Genomic DNA, 23164 nt, shown 5'->3' on the forward strand with positions numbered 1-23164 from the left:
CATCCTTCTGTGTCTCCCTTAATGCCACCAACCAGCACTCTCTTCACTGCTGAGTAAGCGCCAGACTTTCTAGAATCTCTCTAGAAACAGTTGTCCTTGGCTTCACCACACATCAAACGACCTCTTGTGGCTGAGCACACATTGCCTCATCAAGTGTGCACCAAAGCCTTGGATGTTTTCTTGGGGTCTCTCATTACCACACAGTCTGTAAGTGTTCCTCATTTCTCAGAACAGTCTCAAGCTGTCATCTGTGGTTTCAAAGTACAGGCCATCGGTAACAGCTTCCTCAACTGCTCTGATTCCTTTGGAGCATGGCTTGCCTCCTCCATCCTAGCGGCCAGAGCCAGGCTAGAGGTGACTCAACAACATTTTACACCCATTTTGAGACTGGACTAGCCTTTTCCAACTCAAGTTCAGTATAGGACTAAATGTTGTTTTTGTTGATTTTAATTCCTATCGCTCTAGCCAGGCCAAATGGCACAGTCCTTTAATCCCAGTACCTAGGCAAGTTTGAGGAGAGCCTTAACTGTGTGAGAATGACACCACCCCTCATCAACAAGGTTTCTCTGAGTAGCCCTGGCTGTTTTAGAATTTGCTTTGTTTGCCAGGGTGGCCTTGAACTCAGGGCCTTCCTCTGAGGCCTTCCTTAAAGGCTGCTCTCAGGGAAAAAAAGCAAACTGGGTGTGGTGGTGCACGCCCTTGGGACCAGCATTCAGAAGCCAGGGGCAGACTGACCCCAGTGAGTTCCTGGTCTGCCAGGACTGTGTAGCAAACCCGTCTTTGCATGTACTGGCTTTGTGGAAGCCTAGCCGGTTTGGATGCTAACCTTCCTAGACCTGGATGGAGTGGGGGGAAGACCTTTGACAGGGCAGGGAACCCTGACTGCTCTTTGGACTGGAGAGGGAGGGGGAGGGGAGTGGGGCGTGGGGGGAGGGGGAGGGAAAAGGGAGGCAGGGAGGAGGTGGAAATTTTTAATTAAAAAAAAATTTAATAAAAAAAAATCTCAACCCTGTCTAGAAAAACTAAAAAAAAAACTAAAAAAAAAAAAAACTAAAAAAAAAAATCTCACCCAGGTGGTGGTGGCGCACACCTTTAATCTGAGCACTCAGGAGGCAGAAGCAGGCGGATCTCTGTGAGTTCGAGGCCAGCCTGGTCTACAGAGTTAAGACCCCAGCACCAAGTAGGAGAAGAGTCACACATCTGTAAACATAGAAGTGGAGGCACAGGGGTCTCAAGTTCAAGGCCAACCTGGGCTACTTTCAACCCTATTTCAAAACAAACAATTGGTATGGCTTTACCTGGGGCTTAGGCCCTACCTTGCTTTATTTAGGGGCTAGCAATTTTACTCACCATCAGGACCAGTGTCAACAGTGAGGGGGAAATGGTGGCATGTTGTGGCCTTTATCAGGTCTAGAGTCCATTGCACATGCAGGCAGGGTGCTGGGAGAGCTCCAGCTGACTGTCTTGCAAACATCTTTAATATTTAAGGGCCGTTGGTTGGTTGGTTGGTTGGTTGGTTGGTTGGTTGGTTGGTTGGTTGGTTTGGTTTTTCAAGACAGGGTTTCTCTGTCTTGGAACTCACTTTTTAAAGCAGGCTGGCCTCCAATTCAGAGACCCACCTGAGTGCTGGGTTAAAGGCATGTGTCACCATCTGGCTAAGAGTTTCTTTTCAGGGTCTCTGTGGCAGCCATAAAACTCACCATCTTTGTCTCCTCAGCTGACATTGGTGACCTTCTGGAGCAGTTAGTAGAAGAGATCACAGGGTCCCTATCAGGCCCAGCCAAAGATTTCTATCAACGAGAATTTGATTTCTTTAACAAGATCACAAATGTGTCAGCCATCATCAAGTAAGTGGCTCACTGAGAGACAGTTTTCTGCGATTTCTCGTCGTGTCTTCATCCCACCTACTCACCTCTCTTAGCTTTCAGGGTTGTTGCCTCCTAGCATGGGGCAAGGCAGAGCATCAGCTGCGTTGGCATTTGACATTTGCCCAAGGTCTCCAAGGGAAAAGAGCATTGGGCGCAGCTCTTCCAAGCATCTTCCGCTTGCTAACATACCCTCAGTGTGTGTGCAGGCTGCTCCTGCTGTGTTCACTGAGGGTCCTCTCTGTGTTCCCAGGGGCCCTGACCACACACAAAAGGGTAGGGAAATATGTCACTACAACACCTGAGATAATCAGCTTAAGAGAACAGTGTAGCTTGGGCATGGTGGCACACACTTTTTTTTTTTTTTTTTTTTGGTTTTTCGAGACAGGGTTTCTCTGTGGTTTTGGAGCCTGTCCTGGAACTAGCTCTTGTAGACCAGGCTGGTCTCGAACTCACAGAGATCCACCTGCCTCTGCCTCCCAAGTGCTGGGATTAAAGGCGTGCACCACCACCGCCTGGCGGTGGCACACACTTTTAATCCCAGTATCTGGGAGACAGGAGGCAGGTGGACCTCTGTAAGTTTGGGGCCAACCTGGCCTACAAGGTTATCTCCCAGATAGCCAGAGCAATATAGAGAGACCCTCTCAAAAACAAAACACATACAAAAGGGGAGATGGGGGACAATATGGACGTCTTCTTAGTGACTGTGTGCTCAGCACATGTGACAACTGTAGCAGAGAAAGACAATGGTGTCCCTTGACCCCCGCAAGGCTATAGCCCCAGACACCTAAAACTCCTCATTGGAGAATTTTGGGGTGGGCAAGAGTTGAGACAGGGTTTCTCTATATAGTCCTGACTTCTGGAACTCAGCATGTAGACCAGGCTGGCCTCAAATTCAGTTATCCACCTGCCTCTGCCTCCTGGATGCTGGAACTAAAGGTGTGTGTGGCCGTGCCTGCCCTCACTGGGGAGTTAAAGGTTAACCCCTGTCCTTAGCACATGAACCTTTGGAGAACACTCCCAGATTCAGCTCAGCAGGAAGGTGCATTTCCAGGGCATCATGACACAACAAAGTTGGAGTTACCCTCAGCCTCACCTTAGTTGAGCCAGGTCACAGGGCTCACCAGCAAAAGTCACACAGTAAGTTACAGAAATGACATTTCAGGGCTGGGTGGTGGTGGCGCATGCCTCTAATCCAGAGCCAGAGACAAGTGGATCTCTGTGAGTTTGAGGCCAGCCTGGTCTACAAAGCGAGTTCTACAATAAGCTCTAAAGCTACAGAGAAATCCAGTCTTGAAAAGCCAAAAAGAAAAAAGGAAAAAAAAGCAAAGGCATTTCAGCCCCGAACTGGATGGAGCCCCACAGTCACCTCTTCTCTCAGTACCTTAACAGCAGCACACACACCATAAAATGTGAGGGCAGAGCTGCCAAAAACAGCTCCACTTGGGCCCCTGCCACCCTGTGGGGCCATCTGGCTTCTCTGAGGAATGCAGGGCAGGAGTTGCTATGGATGGTTTCCTGACAACCTGAGCCTGGTAGGGTCAGGTGAGCTCTCTGTCCCTGGAGGCCAGTGTCTGCGGCTACAGCTTGTTTGTTCAGACCATTCGGTGTAGCCCAAGCTGGCCTCAGACTCACTAGATAGCAGAGGATGCCTTCCAGCTCCTGGTTCACTGGTCCTCACATCTGAGCTATGTGCCACCCTGTCCAGAGCATCTCTGTCTTGTTTCTTAGGCCCTACCCTAAAGGCGAAGAAAGAAAGAAGGCTTGTCTGTCAGCTCTGTCTGAAGTGAAAGTGCAGCCTGGTAAGCCGGCAACCTCAGGGCCAGTGAGGCATGAGGGACTGATGTGGAAACAGGGCTTGGCTAGCCACATCACACACTTGGGGCCTCCAGCATCCAACACCCAAGGGATGAACTTCCTCTTTTCTGCTTAGTGGACATATTTGCTGAGTGTCTTAGTTTTCTGTTGCTGTGAAGGGACACCATAAACACAGCAACTCGTACCAAAAAAAGACATTTAGTTGGGGCTGGCTTACAGTTTGGAGGTAGTTCATTGTCCTACGGTGGGAAGCATGGCGTCACACAAGCAGACATATGCTGAAGAGGTAGCAGAAAATTCTCTATCTTGATCCACAGGCAGCAGGAAGAGAACTGTGAGCCATTAGGCCTGGCTTGAGCTTCTGAGACCTCAAAGCCCACCCCACAGTGACACACTCCCTATGGCCAAGCATTCAAACACATGGGTCTGTGGGAGCCATGCCTATTCAAACCACCACACTGAGAAATGGGAGTGCCTGACCGTTCAAGAACACAGAGATGGAGGAGTGTGTTAGAGCATGCTAGGCCAGTGCAGCTAGGGTGGGAGTCTCCACTGAGAGTGAAGCAAACCCAAGACTTTCCCAGACAGCAGCAGGGTAGTTGCCACAAAGCTAAAGTCCAGAACATTCTGGAGAAGCATCTCCTGGGAGGCTTGCCTGGATGGATCCTGAAGGGGAAGGGTCTGAGTCAGGAAGGGCAGACCCACAGTGAGCATAGAACAAGTCAAGGTCCTCATCCGGCTGCTCTGCATGTGAAGCCTGGACTGGGGACTGGCTGTGGCTCTGTGGTGACACATAGCTCCCTGTACCTCCTTCTGTGCCTGCCCAGGCTGCTACCTGCCCAGCAACCCTGAAGCAATTGTGCTAGACATTGACTACATGTCAGGAACGCCAATGCAGAGGTGAGTGCCTGTCCCCACTGTGCCCCACACTAGCAGTCTCCACTGTACTCATGTGCTCCCTTCCTCTCAGTGCTGCAAAGGCGCCCTATCTGGCCAAGTTTAAGGTGAAGCGCTGTGGAGTGAGCGAACTTGAAAAAGAAGGTCAGTAAGGGACCCCTCGCGTCCGGGTGCCTCTCCTCGCCCATGCTGCTGTGTTACAACATCCTATCAAAGATGTCTGCCATGTGTCTCCCTGCAGACTCACCCTTCCTCTGGAAATGGCAGGGTGCTCTGCAGCAATGCTTGCTTACCCTGGAATCTGCCCCCAACCCCATCCTCGGAGCCCAGCTACTGAGCCTTTATGGGCACACTGGTTGCTTCAGGCTCTGTAGAGAGGAGCATAGTCTGAGTGACACCAGAGAGGTGTGCAGCCTCACAGATCTGGAGGCTGACATCAGGACGCAGGCCAGCATGCTCAGTGAGGGAAGGGTCAGGCTATGGCCAAGCAGGAATCTAAATTCTGGGCTGGGTGTTCTCCGGCTCGCCCTCCTGTGGTTGTAGCAATCCATGTAGGTGATACTGCTTAGCATCCCAGCATCTCTGCCTGCCTTGTGTGACCTGACAAGTCTCTCTCAAAAGGACACTTGGCATCTACTATGACTGACTGGCATCTTCAAATACCTTAATTCCAAAGAAGATCACGGTTGTGGTTTGGGGTATGAACTCTGTGGGGACACAGACCAGTGTGGAAATGTCTTCAGTGGTCTGGTTGTGTTTTGGTCCTGAGTCCTCAGCTTGGACCCCAGGGGACTCTGTTTCAGTTCCTTGTAAACTTGTGTGTTCTTAGGAAAAGTCCCGGCACTGTGATCCTACATGGTAACTCATGGCGTTTCTTGGGACCCCTTAGTGCTCTGCCAAAGTGATTCTCAAGATCCCAGTTCTTTCTCAACCCTAGGCAGCCTCCTCGTGCCCTCAGGCTGACAGAGAGCACCCCTCCCCTCCCCAGGTCTGCAGTGCCGCTCAGATGCTGAGGATGAGTGCCGCGGGCAGGAGGCTGATGGCAAGAAGATCTGCTGGCAGGCAGCCATCTTCAAAGTGGGGGATGACTGCCGACAGGTGACAGAGCTGGCCTTATTTAGACTGGCAGGGCAAGGCACTGTCTTCTAGTGACACGTGACCCTTTCCTGCACTTTATGATTCAGGTGCTCTGGAGGCATCAGAACAAACCCAGAAACCCCTGCTCCCAGCCCCACCCTGCACCATCAGGGACAGCCTCACTCCCACATCTTCAGGGCAATCTTGTGACAGCCCAGCCTGGGTGGGCAGTGAGGCCAGACCTCTAAGATCTCATTTAGCCACAGCCTGCCCCCTTCCCTACTGTGTGAGCCTCGAGGGCCACTAGTTTCCGAGTGGTCCCAGGGCTGAGGAAAGGACCCTGACTGCATTCTGTGCCTTCTCCGGTCCAGGACATGTTAGCCCTGCAGATCATCGACCTCTTCAAGAACATCTTCCAGCTGGTCGGCCTAGACCTCTTTGTTTTTCCCTACCGGGTGGTGGCTACCGCCCCTGGGGTGAGTTCCTGGAGCGTGATAGGCAAAGGGGCCAGCACACCACTGCTCCCACCTGACTGTCCCTTCTCCCTCCTTTCCTAGTGCGGGGTGATTGAGTGCATACCGGACTGTACCTCCAGAGACCAGCTGGGCCGCCAAACTGACTTCGGCATGTATGACTACTTCACACGCCAGTATGGGGATGAGTCTACCCTGGCCTTCCAGCAGGTAGCTAGCCCCACAGCCTCAGCTCACCTCCTCCTGTCTGCCTCTAGTAGGAGCTAAAGCAGCCCCCATAGCTTTCTCTTGGTGTCAGAGGCCTAGAACCTTGGTTGCAGAAAGTGCCGCTATCTGCACTCCACACAGCTGCCCTCACTGCTGTGAGCTCTGCCTTAGTCACACAGAGTCAGGTGAGACCACAGCCCTCTCCACACAGGCACGTTACAACTTTATCCGAAGCATGGCCGCCTACAGCCTCCTGCTGTTCCTGCTGCAGATCAAGGACAGGCACAATGGCAACATCATGCTGGACAAGAAGGGCCACATCATTCACATCGGTCAGCCAGGCCCTAGGGGGCTGGGAACGAGAATGGCAGCCCACACTCTGGGTAGACGGGAAGCTGGTGGAGTGCCTCTGCTCTAGCCTGGCACGAGCTCCTCCTCCCCCACTCAGGCCCCTGTAGCTAAGACCCTCTGCTAGAAATAAACCACCCTGACCTCACTCCTGCCCCAGTTACAAGCAGCTTTTTGGGATTTTGCAGACTTTGGCTTCATGTTCGAAAGCTCACCAGGGGGCAACCTTGGCTGGGAACCAGACATCAAGCTGACAGATGAGATGGTGATGATTATGGGGGGCAAGATGGAAGCCACACCCTTCAAGTGGTTCATGGAGATGTGTGTCCGAGGTTATCTGGCTGTGCGGTGAGCCCATGGGCCATGTGGAAGGGATGTGAAGGTGGAAAGGAGGAAGTCAGGCTCAGTACCACTGACGTCAGGTGGCTGATTACAGTCAGACGCCTGTTACTCCAGCTCCGCCATCCACTGCCCACACACACGTGGGCACACACATAAAGATAATTTTTTGTTTCAAGACAAGGTCTCATTATGTAGCTCTAGCTGTCCTAGAACTCACAAAGATCTGCCTGTCTCTGCCCCCCAAGTGCTGGGACTAAAGGTGTGTGCCACCACCACCCGGCCATAAATCTTTTTTTAAAAAAAAAAATATTTATTATTATTTATAGTTAGCCAGAAGAGGGTACCAGACCTCATTACAGATGGTTGTGGGCCACCATGTGGTTGCTGGGAATTGAACTCAGGACCTTTGGAAGAGCGGGCAATGCTCTTAACTGCTGAGCCATCTCTCCAGTCCGTCCCCCCCCCCCGCCCCGCCCCGGCCATAAATCTTTAAGAAGTGAAGGGCCTTGCCTTCTAATCACCTAGTCTACCTTTGTGAGCAGCTTCCAGCTCTGAACCACCAGCCCCATCCTGCAGTCTCCCACAGCTGACCTCATCTGCCAGCACCCTCCAGCCTTGGGCTCCCCCTCTGGACTTCCTGGCCCCCGCACCTCCAAAGCTACACGATAGACTGACACCAACCCAATGGCACATGGAGTATCACCTTGCCATATCCCACATGCTACTGTGGTTAAGCCCAACAGAGCATCTTTAGCATCTTTGAAACCTCAGCTGGAAGCCTGGCATGTGGGGGATAGGGAAGGACACTGCCATACCGGCTGCCTGAGCATGGCTGGGGGAAGCAAGCCACATGGTGGAAAGTAGAGGTGGGTCACAGGGGGAGCCGGGTCCCGCTCAGGCTGGCTTTGTTCCCTACCCTGCTGTCTCCACAGGCCCTACATGGACGCAGTCGTCTCCCTAGTCACACTCATGTTGGACACAGGCCTGCCCTGTTTCCGAGGCCAGACAATCAAGCTTTTGAAGTAGGTGCCTTGGGGAAGGGCTCTCACTGTGCTGGGGCTCTACCTAGAAACCTTTTGTGTCCTGGGAACCCCAGAGCAGTCAGGCTTCCTGGATAGCAAGATGGCCTTGAGCTCCCCAAGTGGTCTAGTAGTTGCTGGAAAGGGTCAGCGGCCACACTAGGTCACAGCAGGAGAAGGGGCCTCAACAGGTTCCCACAAATGCAGCCTTTCATCTCTCCCCAGACACAGGTTCAGCCCTAACATGACAGAGCGAGAGGCAGCGAATTTTATCATGAAGGTCATCCAGAGCTGTTTCCTCAGCAACAGGCAAGTCGCCCACATCCCTGAGCCTTGCCAAGGGTGAGCAGGTGGGAAGGGCTCTGAGAGATGAGGCTCCTCACTCTCCTGTTTGACCTTCCAGGAGCCGGACTTATGACATGATCCAGTACTACCAGAACGACATCCCCTACTGAGGCAGCCTGGGCATGGAGCTGACAGCAGCTCAGTGTGCTGTGTGCAGGTGTGAGAGCACAGGTGTGAGTCTCTGTGCACTGGGCACATTCCCCACTTGTTCACCTGTCTTAACTACATGGGTACATGAAGTATTTTCTTGTGTAAACATGGAAAAAATAAAAATCCCCAAATGTGCTACATTTGCTTTGTTCACTAGCCTCAAACCTACCTCCCTGTAGTTGAAGCTGCCCTTGAATTCTGGTCCTTTCGAGTCACTGTCGAGCTTAAGGAGTCTGCTTTTGGTTTTGGTAGGATAATCAAACCCAGGGCCTATGCATACTAGGCAAACACCTCAGCCCTAGCTTTGTGTAGCCTCGGCCTGTGACTCATCCCAACAGGCATTCTCTCCAAGGAGAGACTTTCCTAGGCTGGTCTTTGTCTCCATATCTCTGTAGTTTAGTGGTGAAAGTTCTTGCCTTGCCTGACATGCACAAGGCCCATCCCCAGTAGCCCCCAAATGACAGTCAGAAGGCAGGAATGGAAGCAGAGTCTGGGTGGGAAAGAAACTGAGAAAGCAAACAAAAGTGAACCTAAGAGTAGCAGCCCAGACCTGTAATCCTGGCACTCCCAGCCTTGCCTTTGTTTGGTTTTGGTTTGGTTTTCTTTCTTTCTTTCTTTCTTTCTTTCTTTCTTTCTTTCTTTCTTTCTTTATTTATTTATTTATTTATTTTTTATTTTTTATTTTTTTTTTTTTTTTTGAGACAGGGTTTCTCTGTGGTTTTGGAGCCTGTCCTGGAACTAGCTCTTGTAGACCAGGCTGGTCTCGAACTCACAGAGATCCGCCTGCCTCTGCCTCCCGAGTGCTGGGATTAAAGGCGTGCGCCACCACCGCCCGGCTTATTTATTTTATTTTTGTTGTTTTCAAGACAAGGCTTCTCCCCATGTAACAGCCCTGGCTGTCCTGGAACTCACTATGTAGACCGGGCTGGCCTTAAATAACAAGAGATCCACCTTCCTCTGCCTCCTGCGCCACCACCTCGCTACTGGTTTTGGTTTTTTGTAAATTATTTGTGAGTGTAGTTTGCGCACTGTGACCATACTTGGTGTTTGGTGAGGGGGCCAGAAGAGGGCATCAGACCCCCTGGGACAAGAATTACAGGATGTTGTCAGACACCTGGTGTAAATACTCTAAACTGAGCCCAGATCCTCTCTAAGAGCAGCAAATGGAAGCCGGGTGGTGGTGGCGCACACCTTTAATCCCAGCACTTAAGAGGCAGAGGCAGGTGGATCTCTATGAGTTCGAGGCCAGCCTGGTCTACAAAGTGAGTTCCAGGACAGCCAGGGCTACACAGAACAATCCTATCATATATATATATAGACAGAGAGAGAGAGAGAGAGAGAGAAAGAGAGAGAGAGAGAGAGAGAGCAGCAAATGGGGGCTGGAGAGATGACTCAGTGATTAAGAGTACTGAGTGTTCTTCCAGAGGTCCTGAGTTCAATTCCCAGCATCCACGTGGCAGGTGAAAACCAACAACTGTAACTCAAAGATCTGATACCCTCACATAGACATGTATGCAAACACAACACCAATGCACATAAGATAAATGCCATTAATCATCTATCTCTCTAGCCCCCAGTTAGTTTCCTGAGACAGTTTCTCATTGGCTGGAGCTCCCTAGGACGCCCCTGTCTCTACCTCCCCAGCCCTGGGGTCACTGACACAACCACCACATCCAGCTTTTTGGGGGAGGGCAGGGGGCTGGAACAGGGTTTCTCTGTGGCTTTGGAGCCTGTCCTGGAACTCGCTCTGTAGACCAGGCTGGCCTGGAACTCACAGAGATCCACCTGCCTCTGCCTCCCGAGTGCTGGAACTAAAGGCGTGTGCCACCACCGCTAGGCTACATCCAGCTTTTCTGCATGGGTTCTTGGGATCAAACTTCCATCCTTGTGCTTGCAAGACAGCCATCACCCCAGTCGAGGAGCTGAAGGCTCCAGTGGACAGAGCCTATAGGCTGCTGGGTGCGATTAACCTTAACCACGACAGATGCTTTCTCCGTGTTCATCTTCACTGACCATTTTGTCGGGCCATTAAGCATGTTGCCAAGAAACTTATCAGAAAAGCTATAAGTGTTTAAATGGCGTGGTTATAGTTCAGCATTCACAAATGCTTAGTTCGATCCCCAGAACAGAATAAACCACACCTGGTGGCTCATGTCTGCAATCCAAACACTCAGGAGCCAGAGGTAAGATGATCACTCAGCTACATTGTGAGGTCAAAGCATGAGACCCCCGCCCCACCAAATAAGTAAGTAGTCTAAAGCTTATATGTGCAGGATCAAAATTTAACCCAGACTGATTTCCACTGAGCAGACATTCCTCGTATACACTAGCACGTTCCTCACGAAGCCCACTATCAGTGTGCTCATATGCTGTGAGGAAGTTTGGGTTTGGAGAACTCAAACCTGCCCAGGGGAACCCCAATGTTACAGGGAATTTGGAGTAATTCCGGGGAAAATAATCCACACACCACGGAGGGAACGTGACAGGCCAGCACTCATCCTGCCCAAAGCTAACTCTCAGTAGCAAACAACTCCCTAGGCTGGAGGACAGTCCGGGCACCCAAGCAGCCCAGCTGTTGGACAGTACCCCTGCGCCCAGGTGACAAGGGGGTCTCTGGGCCCATAGAAACACACAAGCTCCACCCCGCCCTTTTCACACAGGTAGGCACCTCAGAAACCACAAAGGAGACAGAGGTGCAGCAGGTGGCAGAAGCCGGCATGATGCGCTCTAAGCAGGCAGCAGTCCGCGCGCGCGCAATTCAAGCAAAGGTGACAGTGTGTACCGCAGCCTACGGAAGACTGTGTCCGAGCCAAGACTACTCGGGAGCCCCTGGCCGACGGTGTCGGGCTTCCCCAGCGCCACGTAGAGCAGCGGCAGCGCCAGGAAGCCCAGTGGGAGCAGAAGCAGCGTCTGCAGTGCGCTGAGCGCCCACAACCTGAGAAACCACCAACGAACGCGTGGGTGGTGGCTCCGAGACCCCGAACCCGGACTACCGGGCCACCGCTAGCCACTCACCTGATGCTCCCCGCGCCCACACCGCCAAACAGCCGATTTTCCTGCAGAGAAAGGGACGCATTCAGCTCTGCGCCAGAAACTAGCCAAGCCTCCCCGAGAAAGCAGGTCACTCGTAGAGTCTGGGTCCCAGCTTCGCCCGCGCGCTCCGGCCCGCGCTCACACAGTCAGCCCTGGCCACCTCCTCCATGAGTGAGCCCGCGCAGTCCTGCACCCGACGAGGCTGCGAGTTCCACCTGCGGGATGGGCACGGAGATGGGCCACCTGGCCCGGCTTTAGCACTGCCCTGCCGTTCTCCCTAATCCCAACCCTTACGGTTCCGCGCCACCACGCGTAGCCTCCAGCGCAGCCGCTGCCTCCATCACCTTCCCCTGCAGCTCCTGGAGAGTGGCAACAGGGACTCAGGGCGGAGAATGCGGTCCACCGCGGGTCAGGGGGTGAGGAGAAAGGGTTGAGGCCGCAGAGCGTTAGAAGAGACCGGCTCTCAGAACCAAGAGGCCGCACCTGCAGGACTCCGCTCTGCTCCTGGAAGCTGGCCCAGGCCTCCTCCGTTCGCTGCGCGCCCTAGAAGCCAAGGGCCTGGGTGAGCATCGCCAGGACGTGCCCTCTCCACGTGTCCTCACCTCAGAGCCCAGCACCGTTCGCACCTGTCGTAGGTCCTCTGCCTGCATGGTGAATTTGGCCTCCGCCAGCTCCAGATGTTTCTTCGAAAGAATCCAAGTGATATCAAGAACCTGCAGGCCTCGCACACCGCTGTGCCCCGGGGGCTTGGTCTCCCCCGCCCCCTGCCCCCCTTCACCCGGGTGTTAGGTCGCTGGCTTTCGGGTCCGAAGCTCTACCCACGCAAGCGCAAGGGCCTACAGCCATTCCCCGCCCATGGCCCCGCCCAAGTACCTGCAGTGCCGCAAGTTGAGTTCCCAGTCGCTGCTCTGCTCGCTGTTGACTCAACTCTTCTCCTCCATAGTAGAAAAGCTGGGTACAGAGTTTGTGAGTGCCTGGTTTATGGGACTTGGGGGCGAGGGCGTGACCTGGGACATTCCGTACGTACCTGGCTGGACAGCTCCTCCCATTCTTCCTGCAGCTTCCGATTGTGTTGCTCCTGCAGACAGGGTCCAGGCTGTCTAGGCCCCTCCGCTAGCCTCGCCACCCCGGGCCCCACCTCTTGTTCTTGCCCTTACCAGGTCGAGCCGGTGCTGCTCCGCGGCCTCCAGTAGCCCACGAGCCTGCTCCGCGCGCTCCCGTGCCGCCTCGCGTGCCTCCCCTCGAATCGCCCGCGACGCTTGACTTCGTCTCCGCTGCAGGCTGCGCAGCACGGGGTGGGGGGGGGGGAGACAAATGGTCAGGGATGAAACTAAGGCGCAGGATCCTGTGGGAAGGCCCACCGCCAGCCTGAGAGTTCCAGACTGAGCCCACTGCCCAGAGCCGAGGCTGCCAGTAGCCTGCCCTGGGCCCTCGGTGCCCTCGCACCTGCGCTCGCGCTCGCGCAGCTCGTCCAGACGCCCGGTGAGGCTCTCGCTCTCGGCTTCCAGTCCACGCACCAGCTCCTCCAGTTCCTGCTTCCGCAAGCGGCCGTCGCGGTTGTCCTTCTGCAGCTGCAGCAACTGCTCCAGCGGCTCAACCATAGCTCCAGCACTCTGCCCGGACCTCCGCCGCCTGAGCGGCCCTGTGGCCCGCGTCATAATGGGCAGGAGGGGGCGCCAGAGCCCGACCCAAGAAAGGCCACGCCCGATCAATTCGGTGTAAAATTTTTATCAAAGCGGAACTTGGTGGCCCATATTAATATTCCTCTCCTCTGGGGTGTGGGAGACACGAAGGTCAGAAGTTCAAGGTCATCCTTTGCTGCGTAATCGAATTTGAGGCTAGTCAAGGCTACATGTGGACCTATATCGGATTGATAACAAGTTTACAAAATTCTAGGTAAAGACTGGACTTGACAGTTCATGCCTGTAATCCCAGAAATCCAGAGACTGAAGCAACAGAATCGATCACCTTGAGTTCAAGCTCAGAATAACGATATAACAAGAAGACTCTAACTGGAAAAAAAAAATGAGAGAAACTGAACTACCACAGTAACTAATAATCATGGGATAAATCAGGTGTACCTCACCTTCGATTCAGAGCAAAGAAATAGGATTTTGAGAAAACGTTTAAAATTAAGTTCCTTGCCAGGCGGTGGTGGCACACGCCTTTAATCCCAGCACTCGGGAGGCAGAGGCAGGCGGATCTCTGTGAGTTCGAGGCCAGCCTGGTCTACAAGAGCTAGTACCAGACAGGCTCCAAAACCACAGAGAAACCCTGTCTTTTTTTTTTTTTTTTTTTTTTTTTTTTGGTTTTTCGAGACAGGGTTTCTCTGTAGCTTTGGTGCCTGCCCAGAACTAGCTCTTGTAGACCAGGCTGGCCTCGAACTCACAGAGATCCGCCTGCCTCTGCCTCCCGAGTGCTGGGATTAAAGGCGTGCGCCACCACCGCCCGGCGAGAAACCCTGTCTTGAAAAACCAAAAAAAAAAAAAAAAAAGTTTCTTAAAATTAAGTTCCTTTTAATTTGGCTAGTCTGTAGAGCAGGTTGCATCTTGTTTCTGTGTCCAAAGGCTTGTACCACCATCCCTGGCTAAAAATTGGCAGAAGAAAAGCACTGTACCAAGTTAAAAAGGTGAAAGTTGAGGAAAGATAGAGAAACAAAATTAGGACACGGGAAATGAAAGGAGCCAGTACCCCCATCCTGAAGCACCTCACCAGGGTCTACATTTGCTGTGGACAAACAGATAATCCTCTCCTTTGCAGACACTGGATGCTAACATCGAATGTGTGTGCCCTTGCACAGAGCATCATCACACACAGCGCACACGCAGCATCGCTACTAACTTTCCATCCCTGTCTTACTGGCAGTAATCCTATCAGGAACCCTCTGAAAGCTCCCTGTCATCTCGGATTTCAGGCTCCTTGGCCAGCCTCAAAACCTACCTGTTAGCATCGAAAGGAATGACAAGGGACAAGCCCCACGAGAGTCTCCCAGATCTCTAGTGTGAACTCTAATTGGTCTTAATAATAAGAACCTTGAGTCAGATATCGGAATAAATGCTAAAGATTTATTATCAGAGAAGTAAAGGAGTCAGCCACTAGAGAGACCTTTTACCTCTACCGAATCCTCAGATCAAAGGGAGCAAGATCCTGTCTCTACAAATCCTCAGACTGAATGGGTTGAGCTTCAGTCTCCTTTGGCCTTATAGTCCTCTCTCTGCCCAGCCACATCACTCCTGTCTCCACCTCCCTAGTGGGATTAAAGGCGTGAGACCCTAAGTGCTGGGATCATCTTTGTGTGAGCCATGTTTCTCTTTTAGATTGGATCAATTTCGTGTAGCCCAGGGTGGCCTTGAACTAATGGAGATCCTTTTGCCTCTGACTCCCGATTAAGGTCTGTGCCACACTGCCTGGTCTCAATGGCTAACCAGTGGTTTAGCTCTGCACTCTGATCTTCAGGCATGCTTTGTTTGTTAGATTACAAACTATCACCACACACACCCACACTTGCCTGTGTCTTGCTTCTTTGAGGAGCCCACACCTTTGCTTCTGGGATGAGCCGTTTCTTCTGAGCTTCTCGCCGTCTCTTAACCCTTATACTCAAAGTCTGTATTATCTTAGGCTAAGACATGCTCAGCAGACAAGCCCAGTAAACTCAGTTCAATCTATAGAAACAGTGTGAAAGGAAAGAGTTCCGAAGATCCTGTGTTAGGACTCGGGCATCTGCACTGGCCTGTTATTGGGGTCCTGGCAGCCATGAAGAGCACCTCCTGTGCACATTCACTACGCTCCCTTTTAAAAGGTGGGCCTTGCTTACCCCCCCCTTCTGCTCCTCTTGTCCACAGGGACTGGTCTCTGCCCCATCTCTCTCTTCCAATAATCCCGTGTGAGTCCTGTTGTATGGTGTGACTTCCCTTCACAGTGTTTTAAATAACAACACTCTAACCTGTACACATGGAGGCCATGGCACAAGTGTGCCACCCCAACATCAAAGACACAAAATATTAAGTTCCATTTTATGTTTATGGATATTTTACCAACATGCCCATGCACCATTGATGGAGGTGGGTCTTGTATTAATCTGTTGCTTTCATTGGTTAATTAATAAAGAAACTGCTTGGCCTCTGATAGGGTAGAATTTAGATAGGCGGAGTAAACAGAACAGAACGCTGGGAGAAAGAAGCCGAGTCAGGAGTCGCCATGATTCTCCCACTCCAGACAGACGCAGGTTAAGATCTTTCCTGGTAAGCCAGCTTATGGTGCTACACAAAATATTAGAAATGGGTTAGATCAATATGTAAGAGCTAGCCAATAAGAGGTTATAACTAATGGGCCAGGCAGTGTTTAAAAGAATACAGTTTCCATATAATTATTTCGGGACATAAGCTAACCATGCGGGCGGCGGGATGCCGGGGACGCAGCCCCGCCGCTCTTATTACAACACACCATGTGCAGGCAGTGCCTGTGGAGGCCAGAAGAGGGCATCAGATCTCCTAAAATGACTTATGGATTGTTTTGCATGGTGGGTGCTGGGAATCCAACCAACTCCTCTGGAAAAGGACTCATAACTGCTGAGCCATCTCCCCAGTCCCCAAAATGTTTAGTAAAACCTTGAGTCCGCTTTATACTGACCAACCCTTCAATACTTTTCTGTGTGAGTCTATGGCCTGAGGTCGCTAAAAGCTAAATGGCAGCTCCTCAGGCTGCTCTGAGCAACAGAGGGCAGTGCCTCGTCCCCACCTCCCTTGACAGAAACTATACGAAATGACAGTGACTAAGGACTTGGCTGGCTGACCTTTGTCCACAACTTAGGAAAGTTTGGCCTTTTCCTGGCCGCAGACTCAGCACACAGACAGGCTGTGAAACGCTGCTCTTTGCTGGCCAGACCTCCTGGACCCAGCCCCATGGGGAGTGAAGGATAGCCCTGGTCTGAGGGTTTCTTCCCGCTACCTAGGGACCATCTCCTGCCAGTGGGTCAGTGCGCAGTGGATATACGTACTCTGTATGAGGCTGTGGTTGCTAGGGAAACGGTTAATGTTCACCTCCTAATAGGCACTCACGTTTGCTCTCTGGGCATTCCCTCAGGGCTCTCTCATGCCTTCTCCACCCCTCACCCAAGGTCCAAAATTATATCTCCACTATGACAAACATTTTGGTCTGGCCACCCCACTGTTCAGCTGCACTGGGATGCCCTGGGCCAGTTTCTGCAGAGCCTGCACGGCCCAGGCCTCCCTTTGCTGGTCCTGTTCTGAAGCCTCCAGCCTTATGCAGTCTTTACACTAGCTTGCCCCAATTCCTATTACAAACTACAGACTTATCCCCAAACTTGAGGGCCATGGTCAGTGCTGCCTTGGGTCACCCACTTACCACCTCCATCACCACAGCTTCAGGTTGGGTCACTCCCAACTCCCCAAGGTCTGCTTTTTGTTATTTTGTTTTTCGAGACAGGGTTTCTCTGTGTAACAGCTTTAGCTGTCCTGGAACTAGTTCTGTAGATCAGGCTGGCCTGGAACTCACAGAGATCCGCCTGCCTCTGCCTCCCAAGTACTAGGATTAAAGGCGTGCGCCACCACCACCCAGCTAAAAGTTCACTTTAAGGATGGAATTTGCCAGCCGGGCGGTGGTGGCGCACGCCTTTAATCCCAGCACTTGGGAGGCAGAGGCAGGCGGATCTCTGTGAGTTCGAGACCAGCCTGGTCTACAGAGCTAGTTCCAGGACAGGCTCCAAAACCACAGAGAAACCCTGTCTCGAAAAACCAAAAAAAAAAAAAAAAAAAAAAAGGATGGAATTTGCCATACTGTACATGAACTCAAAACTAGCTCAGGCCAACTGACCTCCCTACTCTTGTGCCTGGACATAACCAGAATATGGGCCAGGTGTGCCTTTAATCCCTGCTGGCAGGCAGGACTATAGGCAATTCCAAGCCAGCCTCTCTCATAAAACATCCTGAATATGACTGCACAGAATCCAAGTTTGATCGTCGTATAAGGAGAAAGCCATTGTAGGTCCTAGGTTGCTAGGTGCATTATTCAGAGATATGTGTATATTCTACATGCAAGTAAATCATCCAGGCTACCAAATATATTATTATAAGAGAGGTACAAACAGATCAAACCACATGGAGCCCCAGGCTGCTTGCTGTGGTGGTTTGAATAGGTATGGCCCCCACAGGCTCATGTGTTTGAATGCTTGGCTATAGGGAGGGGCACTGTTTGGAGCTGTGGCATTGTTGAGGCAGGTATGGCCTCATTGGAGGAAATGTGTCCCTGTGGGGGTGGGCTTTGGGGTCTCTTATGCTCAAGCTATGCCTACTAAGGGAGAGTTCACTTTCTGTTGCCTGCGGATCAAGATGTAGAACCCTCAGGTACCTCTCCTGCACCTGCCTGGCTTCCGCCATGATGATGATGGATTAAACCTCTGAACTGTAAGGCAGCCCCGGTGAAATGTTTTCCTTTGTAAGAATCAGCATAGTTGTGGTGTATCATCCCAGCAATGGAACCCTGACTGAGACACTTGCTGACTCAATAGCACTGGCTAAGGTAGGGGTGCACTGCGAAGTTACCAGACAAACAGGTTGGTGGCAGCTCGTGCACTCCAGAGTTGCCAGGCTGCCCGTCTAGAAGCAAAGGCCAAGCAGAGAAGGAACAAGTGTCCTGGACTCCTCTGGGCTAGCTTCCATAGACTACTTTCTGACATGAAAGTCAGCGATGATGGCTCCTTGGTGCTGCCTAAATGCTAATCCGGCGACACCCTTTGGGGTGATGAGCTTTGCTACCTGTGGTCAGAGAACAGACCTGAACTTAACAGACTGACCTCAAAATTATATGGGGCTATTTTTCTAAATTTGCTGGCCAGCAGCTGAGACATTACAGGATAGAACTCTTAGCAACACTCAGGGCTTCCTCACAAGCCTTTCTGTATTTTCAGGGACTACAGCCCCAGGCCAGGCTCATGCACACAGAACAGGGCCTTCTGGATTCCTACCCTCTTCAGAAGAACCAGTCCCACCTCTCCCCTCCCCATCCCAATGAGTCTGCTGTTTCTGTGTTTTTTTTTTTTTTTTCTTTATCAAGACAGGGTTTCCCTGTGTAACAGTCCTGGGCTGTCCTGAAGCTCACTTTAGAGACCAGGCTGGCCTTGCTTGAACTAAGAGATTCACCTGCCTCTGCCTCCCAAGTGCTGGGATTAAAAGCATGCACCACCACCACTGGCCTTGTCTGGTTTTTTTTTTTTTTTTTTTTTTTTTTTTTGGTTTTCCGAGACAGGGTTTCTCTGTGGCTTTGGAGCCTGTCCTGGAACTAGCTCTGTAGACCAGGCTGGTCTCAAACTCACAGAGATTCACCTGCCTCTGCCTCCCAAGTGCTGGGATTAAAGGCGTGCGCCACTACCGCCCGGCCCTTGTCTGGTTTCTATAGGTCAGCATTCATCAGGTACCCTGAGCCTGACTGCTGTCCTTGCCTGCATCTGTCCTCACTCAGCCTGACCACACACTCAAGTTCCATTCCCTCCAGTGGCTCCTGCCTCCTTCAGGTCCCAGCTGGAAAGAGCCTCAAAGACCAGCAGTAGCCCAGGCCATGTGAGTTAAAAGTCTTACATGTGCCCATACATTCCTACTCAGATTCTGAAAAATCATTAGAATAGACCACCACATGTGACCTAACAGCCTGTGTAGCGGTCATTGCTGTCAATGTTAATAGTCTGTAGGTGGTGGTACAGACCACTTGCACTAGATACTGAGAATAAGGCATCAGAAGTTCCCTTTTGGAGTTAGGGAAATGGGAAGTGGAAAAGTGTTGAGGACTCAAGCCCCCACATATTGGGGGCTAGCTCTGAGGTTAAGTGCACCAACTCTTCTCCCAAAGGACCCCGGTTCAATTCCCAGCACCCACATGACAGTTTACAACTGTCTAATTCCAGTTCCAAGGGACCCAACACCCTCACACAGACATACACACAGGCAAAACACTAATATTCATAAGAATAAATAAAACTAAAAAAAGGGAGGGAAGCCGGGCGATGGTGGCGCACACCTTTAATCCCAGCACTCGGGAGGCAGAGGCAGGCGGATCTCTGTGAGTTCGAGACCAGCCTGGTCTACAGAGCTAGTTCCAGGACAGGCTCCAAAGCCACAGAGAAACCCTGTCTCAAAAAACCAAAAACCAAAAAAAAAAAAAAAAAAAAAGGAGGGAAGCCAGACATTGTAGCATTTGTCTCAGGTCCCAGGACTCCTATGGGAAAGTGGGAGGAATCCCTAGAAGCCAGGCTGGTGTAGAGTGCGTGTGCACACACACACACACACACACACACACACACAATCCCAACACATGATGGGGGAAGAGACTAGCTTGGGTGATATGGAAACCTATGAAGAAGAACAATTCTTGTCAGGGATGCTGGCACAAACCTTTTTTTTTTTTTTTGGTTTTTCGAGACAGGGTTTCTCTGTGGTTTTGGAGCCTGTCCTGGAACTAGCTCTTGTAGACCAGGCTGGTCTCGAACTCACAGAGATCCGCCTGCCTCTGCCTCCTAAGTGCTGGGATTAAAGGCGTGCGCCACCACCGCCCGGCTGGCACAAACCTTTAATCCCAGCACTCAGGAGGCAGGAGCAGTCAGCTGTCTTCCAGACCAGGCTGGTTACAGTGAGTCTCAACAAAAAATGGGATTCTTCATCACAAGCACAGTCCTACCCAGGAGGCACTGCTGCTTCCTTCAGTATTGCCCCTCTTGATACCAGATGGCACTATAAATGGAAATCAGACTCTATACACACACCTTGGCACTCACAGAATGAAGACATTTTTAAAAATTTTTTAATGATTTCTATTTTATGTGTAATAGCACTTTGCCTGCGTGTGTGTGTGTGAAGGTGTTAGACCCCTGGAACAAGAATTAGTTAGTGGGTTTTTTAAAAGATTTATTAATTATGGATAGCGTTCTGCCTGCATATACGTCTGCACACCAGATCTCATTACAGATGGCTGTGAGCCGCCATGTGGTTGCTGGGAATTGAACTCAGGACCTTTGGAAGAGCAGCCAGTGCTCTTAACCTCTGAGCCATCTCTCCAGGCCTCCAGAATGAGTTTTTAGCTGCCATGTGGGTGCTGGAAATTGAACCTAGGTTTTTGGAAGCTTTTGGAAGCCAGTGCTCTTAACTGCAGAGTCATCTCTACAACCCCATAGTTTGTGTAGCCTGACAGTCCCTGAATTCAGAGATCCCCGCCTGTCTCTGCCTCCTGAGTGCTGGGATTAAAGGTGTGCACCACACAACCTGCGGGAACTTCCATCACTAACAAAGACATGAGCCAAGGACATGCTCAGGACCATAGTATTTTTTTATTTATTTATTTATTTATTTTTGACAGACAGGGTTTCTCCGTAGCTTTTTGGTTCCTGTCCTGGAACTAGCTCTTGTAGACCAGGCTGGCCTCGAACTCACAGAGATCCGCCTGCCTCTGCCTCCCAAGTGCTGGGATTAAAGGTGTGCACCACCACCGCCCGGCTGGGGGCATGTCTTTAATCTCAGCCTTCAGGAGTAGTATGAGTCAGGTTGTGTTGCTTTTTTTTCCTTTTTTGTTTTGCAAAGCAGAATTTCTGTGTAGCTTTGCAGCCTGTCCTGAAATTCACTCTGCAGATCAGGCTGGCCTCGAACTCGAAATTCACCTGCTTCTGCCTCCCAGGTGAAGAGTCGGGCTATTTAATGTTCACAAATCTCTTTTGAGTCATCCCATCTTGCAGGTGCACACAGGGGAGTTTGAACCTAGCATCCTGGCACAACCTGGGGAAACTGCTCTACCACAAACCCAGCCCTTTAAGAGAATCAAGTCTCCAGATTACCAAGACTCAGTGCAGCAGCAGTAGCTCTAGAGATGGTCCACGAGGGCTCGTCTTTCCCAGCCTTTTCTTAGATATAACTGTGCTCCTCCCAGCCACTCCACCAGATCCACTTTCTGGACAGCCTTTATTAACTTGAGTCAGTATTGTTTTGACCACGCTCACATCTAAAGACAATCACCCTCCATCGTTCACCCAAGACCCTGCTTTCCTGAGTCCGTGTCACTCTGCTGGAGGGGACAGCCACAAGACAGACACCAGTTTTCAATCAAGCTTTTAATGAAAAGATCATAAAATAACAGTTTCTCAACACTGTACATTAAGACTGCACGCTTTTGAATGGAGAGATCAGTCATGGACAAATCACTCTGACACTGGAGAGCTGCAAAGTTGCAGCTCTGACCTGAATGCATCCATCCAGACTCTTTAGGGATGTAAACTCAATGTGGTAAGTGGCAACAGTGGTGACCAGTACAGGAGTGCGATCTCCCTGCATCCCTCCCCTGCTCCAGGAAGGGCACAGAGGATGTGATCCCTCTTCCAGTTCCAATTAAATGAATAAAAAGATATACCCCCCATCCCTCCTGAGGTATTTGCACATGGGATGGATGGGGCCCAACCTGGGGCCCCTGGAGGAAACAAGTGATGGGTTAGGTACAGGGAGGTTCCTTTAAGCACCTGGCCCCATGGGACCCCACCAAATGGAGGGGGGGACCCTGGGAACTCTCCCTGACCCAAGTGAGGTCTGTTATGCAGCATTTGAGGTCAATAAATTACAGCAATAAATAGCAAGGTGAGGTAGGGGGAGGGGTCCCTGGTAGAAAGTTAAAGTAAGGTGACTGAAGCTGCAGGCATCCTAGGAAGGGGGTCCTGGGCAGCTCATTTCCACAGCTTCCACCCTTCCCGGGTTGGAATGTCAGACTGAGGTCGGGTCCCTCGCTAGCCCTCATTCCTGGCATTCAATTCATAGGTTCAGTAACATTGGCCCCATAGTGACTGGGGAAAGGAAGACCTTGGTCCTTTTAGTGGAGCACAGCAAGGTTTGAGAGCCTGTCTATTCTTTTCAGGCCTGCCCCTTGGCTTCTGCCTCCATTTCTAGCACTTGCTCCCTGAGCCCTGCCCTCCTGGCTGCCCAGGATTCCCCCTACTCAGGAAGGCAGCAAGCAGTCGGCCTGCTGAAGCTCAGCAGATCGCACTCCTGCACAAGGACCTGAAGTCCAGTGAATACTGACAGTGTGGGCAGCAGGTGGGGACCTGGCTCCCCTCAGTGTTGATGGACGGAAACACACTTCCTGGGCCATGTGAGATCAGGAGTCACTGGCTGAGGTGTATGGCTATGCTGCAAGTCTGAGATTCTTACATGTTCAAAAGTTCATCTTTTCCTTTTTTGCAATCTTGGAAGAGCCCTTGCAGTAGCTCGGTCCAGTGGGAGTGGGCACTGGCAGAGCCGGGCCTGCTTCCACCAGCTTGCCCTAAGTCTGAGAAATAAATACATTCATCACTGCACAAACATTGATAAAAAACAACACTGTTGAGAGTGTTCGCACCATCTGTAGGTAAGGACCAGACTTAAGTCAGACCGTTCTGCTGCCCGAGGTGGGGTATGCATATGATGGAGTCCACTGAGCTTCTTAAAGCTCCCTGCTTTTTGGCTTGACTGCCTCTCACAGTAACTAACACAAGGCTCACGGGCAGGGCTGACATCCACCCCTTAGATGCAGCCAGGCGGCCTGGGGGCTGGTCAGCTTGGTGCATGCTCTT

The 23164-nt window shown here is 51.5% G+C and overlaps 2 protein-coding genes across 2 annotated transcripts in view; one reads left to right on the plus strand and one right to left on the minus strand.

Annotated features, from left to right (window-relative positions):
- The window catches only part of Pi4ka (phosphatidylinositol 4-kinase alpha), a 137621-nt gene extending 128949 nt beyond the window's left edge, over positions 1 to 8672 (plus strand). The window contains exons 44-55 of the mRNA XM_057764479.1: positions 1718 to 1847; positions 3597 to 3667; positions 4511 to 4583; positions 4654 to 4724; positions 5569 to 5678; positions 6029 to 6133; positions 6215 to 6340; positions 6549 to 6669; positions 6874 to 7033; positions 7960 to 8049; positions 8272 to 8355; positions 8450 to 8672. Of these exons, the coding sequence (XP_057620462.1) occupies positions 1718 to 1847; positions 3597 to 3667; positions 4511 to 4583; positions 4654 to 4724; positions 5569 to 5678; positions 6029 to 6133; positions 6215 to 6340; positions 6549 to 6669; positions 6874 to 7033; positions 7960 to 8049; positions 8272 to 8355; positions 8450 to 8501 (1193 nt within the window). The 3' untranslated portion in view covers positions 8502 to 8672. The remainder of the gene's footprint in view (positions 1 to 1717; positions 1848 to 3596; positions 3668 to 4510; positions 4584 to 4653; positions 4725 to 5568; positions 5679 to 6028; positions 6134 to 6214; positions 6341 to 6548; positions 6670 to 6873; positions 7034 to 7959; positions 8050 to 8271; positions 8356 to 8449) is intronic.
- Positions 8673 to 11268: 2596 nt separating this feature from the next.
- Tmem191c (transmembrane protein 191C) lies at positions 11269 to 13175 on the minus strand. The gene is made up of 10 exons (XM_057766099.1): positions 13021 to 13175; positions 12732 to 12855; positions 12602 to 12652; positions 12448 to 12525; positions 12201 to 12257; positions 12058 to 12117; positions 11869 to 11933; positions 11717 to 11789; positions 11557 to 11597; positions 11269 to 11476 (listed from the first exon to the last, which is right to left on the minus strand). Exons 1-10 carry the CDS (start codon positions 13173 to 13175, stop codon positions 11269 to 11271), a joined length of 912 nt encoding a protein of 303 aa, XP_057622082.1.
- Positions 13176 to 23164: the final 9989 nt, after the last annotated feature.

This window comes from Chionomys nivalis, chromosome 3 (genome assembly GCF_950005125.1).
Source record: "Chionomys nivalis chromosome 3, mChiNiv1.1, whole genome shotgun sequence".
NCBI lineage: Eukaryota > Metazoa > Chordata > Mammalia > Rodentia > Cricetidae > Chionomys > Chionomys nivalis.